Below are 6,424 nucleotides of genomic sequence, written 5' to 3' on the forward strand. Positions count from 1 at the left end.
TAGCTAGTTTATTCACTTCGCATACAGCAAGCCAGTTCACTCAGTGGTTCCAATCCCCCCCACCCAAATAGTCACAAGACAAAGCTGAAGGCTCATGAGATGTTTTATGGCAGAGGAAACCTTAACTTCTGCTGCACAATTCAGATGATTTTAAAAAAATCTTTTCCCATGTATATGGCAATGTGTCTACATGTATGTAAGCACACATATGTGTGTGTGTGTGCATATGTGTGGTCTTGTGAATGCAAATGTGCACATTCTGTGTGTAAATCAATGTTTTATTTATAACTATATTATTTTAGTTTTAGTTTGTTGCATAATGTTCCTGCATATCTAGTGTATAATAATTATAACAACAACAATAATAACAATAATAATGATAATAATGATGATGATGACAATATTATTATTATTATTAGTAGTAGTAGTATTTAATAAGAAGTAAGCTAACAATACTAATGTTTTCTTCATCAATAAGTTGTATTTTATAGGTTTATCATTGTTTTTTTTATAACATCTTAATGTCATAAGTAAATTGTATCTATTAAGTAAATGTTTAAGTGTAACAGTATTGAAATATTGTCAGAAATGTAGTGCAGTAGAAGTACAAAATAGAGCAAATGGATTACAAAACATACTTAGTAACTTTCCACCACAGGATCTTTTTATGCAGTGACAGTAAGCCACTAAACATTGTGCACAATGACACATTCTTGGTTTTAGGTCTGAAATAAACCGATGCCTCTAATGTTAAAGTGCTTTTACAGGCTGTATTCACTAAACAGAGTAGACACTGTCATTATCTCACTGTTATGAGACTCCTCAGTATATAAAAAGGTTATGAGTCTGTTTACTCCATGGATCAGAAAAACCCCAGTCAGTAGTCAGTACTTTGACCTCAGCCATGGTTTCATTTCATTCTGCAGGAGAACAATGATAAACATGCCATGTCGTGTCCAAACATTAATGGGCTGATGGGTATATTGAGGTTCGTGTACTTCAAAAGATGTGTGCCCTGTATTTACACAATAGCTTGCAGTGTCCAGCAATTTGACAGCAGAGGGCAGCAAAGGCTTGCAAGTGAAACAGGCTAGAACTAGATGAATCCCATCCACAGCCCAGACTCAAACTTTATTTCATGGCACCTTTCTACAAACCTTTGTCAAACTTAATATAAATAAATTAAAAAACAAACATCAAGGACATACACACTACACTAAGTACTTCATTAAAAACGTGGAGCATTACCAGTTACCAACTGTTACAAATAGAGTAGGATTTGGAGGAGAACTTAAATTGAATGATCTTCCTTCTCCCTTTTGACTTTATTCAACTTTTATCTGTTATATTTTCTTATTTAAAGACATGTTGAAATTAGGCTCAAGGTTGCCTTCAAATATAAAAAGCTATATATCTGATTCTAAAGGAACATTTCAGTATTAGCATCTGAAGCCATCAAACACCGCAGACGCACCGTCACCGCTCCAAGGACAAGTCCATCTGCCCCACAACACAGTGCCAACTGCGGACAGAAAGACAAAAGTGAGAATTATTGTAACTGTAAAAAAAAAAAACGCACAATGTTGAAACTGAGCGCTGATTCGCATAAACTTCAACGTATCTGGAAACACCCGGACCCGTCGCACCAAAGGACATTAATAAGTGATTGGGCGGTTGCCCTATAAAAAGGAGACGCGCCCAGTGCTCCGCTCTGTCTCCATTCAAGCCACGATGAGCTACGGGTCTGAAGTCTTCTCCTCCTCCTCCTACCGGAGGATTTTCGGGGATTCTCCCCGTTACGCGTCCTCTCCTTCGCGGACAGCCATGAACGTGTCCTCTCGTGGGGGCTATCGGCCCTCCTCTGCATCCCGGAGCAACATGTCATCTCTGGGCATGTACAGCAGAAAGTCCGGCCGCTCCTTCTCGCCTATGCCACTTGAATCCTTCGACCTGACACAGAGCAGCGTCCTCAACAATGAGTTCAAAATCATCCGCACCAACGAAAAGGAGCAAATGCAAGGTCTCAACGACCGATTTGCGATGTTTATCGAGAAAGTGCGCAACTTGGAGCAGCACAACAAAGTGCTGGAGACGGAGCTGGTTGCTTTGCGCCAGCGTCAGGCCGAGCCGTCCCGCCTGGCTGAGCTCTACCAACAAGAGATCCGAGAACTGCGCTCCCAGCTGGATGAACTGAACGGGGAGAAGTCCCAGCTCATGATCGAGAGAGATAATATTGAAGACGATCTGCAGAAAGTCAGGGGGAAATACGAAGAGGAGTTCCGTGCCCGCGAAGAGGCGGAGGCGACCCTCAAGGCTTTTAAGAAAGATGTGGATGATGCCACCATGGTGCGCCTGGACCTGGAGAAGAAGGTTGAATCTCTCCTGGACGAGATCAATTTCCTGAGGAAGGTGCACGAGGAAGAGGTGGCCGAGCTGACAGACATGATCCAGGCTGCCCAGGTGTCTGTGGAGATGGAGGTGTCCAAGCCGGATCTCACCTCCGCCCTCAAAGAGATCCGCGGCCAGTACGAGTCCATGGCGTCCAAGAACCTGCAGTCCGCCGAGGAGTGGTACAAGACCAAGTTTGCGGACCTGTCTGAGCAGGCAAACCGGAGCAACGAGGCCATCCGCACCAGCAGAGAGGAGGTGAACGAGTTCAGGAGGCAACTGCAGTCCAAGACCATCGAGATAGAGAGTCTGAGGGGAACCAACGAGTCTCTGGAAAAGCAGCTGCGGGAGATGGAGGACAGGCACAATGTGGAGATCGGAAACTACCAGGTAATTACTTCAAACTCCTTATAAACCCACCACAGACAGAGAGACAACGACTCACTCATTTTAGTGTCGTATACGTTTATTTAACTTGAAATGAAAACGGTGTTGGTGTTGTTTTGTTTTTGTTTTGTCTTTTTTTAAAAAGAAATCTGGCCTAAATGTTACACAGAATAAAATGGCGAGCATCTGTTGCAGTTTGGGCTCTGTCCGTGGTGCTGAAACTCATTCCCCTGGGACAGTGCGCTCAGCAGCTGCACTGACAACGCCCACCTGGTAGAAATGCTCTAAACGAGTAAAAGCACACAAAGTGCTGCTTTTGATGAAGTCTTCCTGACTGGAAAACATTTATAGGGAAAACATTTAACACATTTTGCTCTTAGTAACGCACAGGTTAACAACAACAAGTCTATGTATGTGGTTGTATGTGATAATTATTACACAGGCAACCTTTTTCATACTTATGCAATTTATAAAGAACCTTAAGATATAATTTTGGGAAATATTGAACTCTGGCCTTTTTTCCTTAGGATAGCATGGCCGAGCTGGAGAATGATCTGAGGACCACCAAGAGCGAGATGGCTCGTCACCTGAGGGAGTACCAGGACCTGCTGAATGTCAAAATGGCTCTAGATATTGAAATAGCTGCCTACAGGTCGGTATTCTGGTATTGGTATTAATGGGGTGAAGGCTTCCTTTCCCCCTTGTCTGTAAATGGCTGTAACATATGTTTTTAAACAAGCTCCTGTTTTTTCTATGCCTTAACCTGTAACATCTGCTCTGCAGGAAACTACTGGAAGGGGAAGAGACCCGCATCGGGACCGGTATCACCTATCCCAGCCCCTCCATTAGTGCTGGGCAAGGATACTACCAGAGCCGCATTTACACAAGCTCTGGCAAGAGCACCAAGAAGGAGGGCAAGGACGAGGACCAGCAGCAGCAGAGCAAGACCGGAGGCAAGGTGTCCCAGCGGGAAGTTTACGAGGAGACAGTGGTCACCACTAAGAAGATGGAGAAGCAGCAAGATTCCAATGATATTCCCACCAATCAGAAAAACTAAGAGTCTGCTGTGAGCCTGTTGTTGACCCCTAAAGCCTCCCTTCATCCACCAAGTTTATCCCTCTATTCATCTCCACCCTAAAACAAACCTTTAGCCTTGCACTTGTCCAACATGAGAAAAACAGTCAAGATTTCAAACATCTGCGATAGAGTGCAGGGCTAGAAGTTTGTTTTATGCTGGTTTATTCTTCCCTGTACCCTTTGTTTCCCCACATGCGCTCCCCTAAGGAAACCCATAACGATTCTACTATAACCATCACTCTATAGAAAACCACAGTGCATCTGTTCTCTCTCTTTCTCTTTCACAAAGTCAATATCAAACAATGAAAAGCACTTAGTTAGCATCTCTTACAGATGTATGGTGTTCAAAGTACAATATTCAACTGGTCCTTCTCACTAATGTTACATAAACATTTATGTGCCAGCACACAGTAGATACCACAAGCGGTGACATACTCTCAACACTTTCCAGTGAAAGCATGCGCGTGTGCGAGTGTGTTACTGTGTGCAAGCAAGGAGGAAAGATCCAAAGCACATCAGTTTGTATCAGCTACTTTCATTACATCCAATATGAATATGATAATGATCCCTGACAACATGTTGACAGCTTAAGAAGAAAGCACACACAAGCAACCAGCCAAAATAAAAAGTAATAGATGATAGTGTCTTACTGAGCCATTATTTTAACTGTCATCCCTAAAAATGGATTTTACAAACAAAATACCGAAGTCTCTTCTTTCACAACACAGTTGATGTGACTGTGGTTCATCTAGCGCTGCACAACAACAGTATCAAAGAGAATGAACATGTTTACTAGAGCACTGAACAATTTTAACTTCCACGTGAAGTTTATTCAACGCAAGCAGGTTGCTGTAGATTTTTAAAATTAAATAAAGACTTGAAGCATACAGAACAGAACAAATGTAATTAATCAAGCATAATTTGCATGGTTTATGCTGACGTCATGCTTGCATGGACTCCATCAGATCATTCAAAGTTCAAAGCTTGGCTGATGCTTTCCTTTTAGTCACTGACACTGCTGAGCATCATCATGCACACTCATTAATAAATGTAATAGGAACATGCTTGTTAGTTTGTGGGCTAGATCTGAGACTGCTGACTTAGTACGGCTACAGGTCCCTGGTAATGATGAATAGTTTGCTTAATGTGCTATGAGATACAGGGGAAAGGGCAGAAAAATGGTGAAATGTCCGTTAGTACAAATGCAGATTGTGTGTGATGAATTGTATGTGCATTTAACACTATTTCCCATGTGCCATTAGTGATGATGGGACACATTTAAGCCCCATAATCCATATAATATCACTTTCGCCTATAAAAAAAACCATGCCAACAAAACTCAATCCCAAGTTCTGTCCGAACCTGTCGAACCACGATGGGTTTGAAACCAGCCTCTCTCTTTCTGACCATGGCCATGACTTGATAAAACGTCTGTTGTAGTATGACCTCACCATTAGAAATCTTACAGTACGAGAGCTGTGTAGCTTGTTTTTTCTCTGCTTGTGCACTGCCAGGTATAACACAGCTATCTTATTCTCTTGCTGCTGGTCATGGCAATCTATGCCTTGAAACTACACTTACAGAATGGAAAAAGATGTGTACAGCAGACTGTTCTGAATTGCGCTTCTGTAGTTTTACTTGAGGCGTGTGATAAGTACTTTAGCACTAGAGTAAGTGTGTATGTGTGTGTGTGTGTGTGTGTGTGTACCTCTATTCAGTGGCCTATCATAACTGGAGTTATTTTGAGGGCAGCAAAGTTGTGCACTTAGTTTATTAACATCCCGCGTCAGGCAGAAGAAAAGGAAGAAAATACAATATGTAGCATTTATAGTGGAGGAACTATTCATGCTTGCATCTGTCAAGGCAAAAGCCAAAAAGGATTTACCGGGGAGGTACAAAATGCCACTACTACTTCTACAGCACTGCCAGACTTTTCTAAATGCACACGCAACACGCTTCATGAAAAAGTTTTTCTTAAAAATACAGTTAGTCACCAACTATCAAGATTTAGTCATAAAACAAATAATATGTGATGTAAAATGCCTTAAAACACCAGCAGCTGGCCGTGTGTGAATCTGTTCAGTGTGGTATTTAATCTTCATTATATCTTAATTTGCTTATACTAGAGTTACCATGACTACAAAAGCATAGGAGTTGAATGTAGCTGACATACTGTTCTCGTTACTGTTATTACTACTGTAATGTTTCGTGACACCATATCAATAAAAACTTGATCTTACTGAGGCTGCCCGCGACTTTGTTGTGTCTCTTTTGTCTTTAAGTAAGGGTGCTCACACTGTAAAGTGTCAGAAATACTGTATATTGCATCACAAAGTACATGTCATAGGTAGTAGTTTCACATTTAGTAGCTTCAACACTTAAGTGATGCACATGTCAATGATCAATGATGTCAGTAATCAAAAACTAGAACTATACACTACACACACACATAGAGCCCCAGACCTTAGGACCTCCCTGGATTTCTGGATAATATCTGCTTAGTCCATCTCCTCCCTTGCCTACCAACTGGGTGGGACAGCCTCGGTGCTGGGTGTGCATGTGTGACGCAGGT

At 42.0% G+C, this 6,424-nt stretch overlaps 1 protein-coding gene across 1 annotated transcript; it reads left to right on the forward strand.

Moving 5' to 3' along the window:
* The first annotated feature begins 1,698 nt into the window (after window positions 1–1,698).
* On the forward strand, window positions 1,699–6,059 carry inab (internexin neuronal intermediate filament protein, alpha b). The gene is made up of 3 exons (XM_026359139.1): window positions 1,699–2,778; window positions 3,303–3,427; window positions 3,559–6,059. Exons 1-3 carry the CDS (start codon window positions 1,732–1,734, stop codon window positions 3,830–3,832), a joined length of 1,446 nt encoding a protein of 481 aa, XP_026214924.1. The 5' UTR covers window positions 1,699–1,731; the 3' UTR covers window positions 3,833–6,059.
* The last annotated feature ends 365 nt before the right edge of the window (window positions 6,060–6,424 follow it).

The sequence above is a fragment of the Anabas testudineus genome, chromosome 1 (genome assembly GCF_900324465.2).
Source record: "Anabas testudineus chromosome 1, fAnaTes1.2, whole genome shotgun sequence".
NCBI lineage: Eukaryota > Metazoa > Chordata > Actinopteri > Anabantiformes > Anabantidae > Anabas > Anabas testudineus.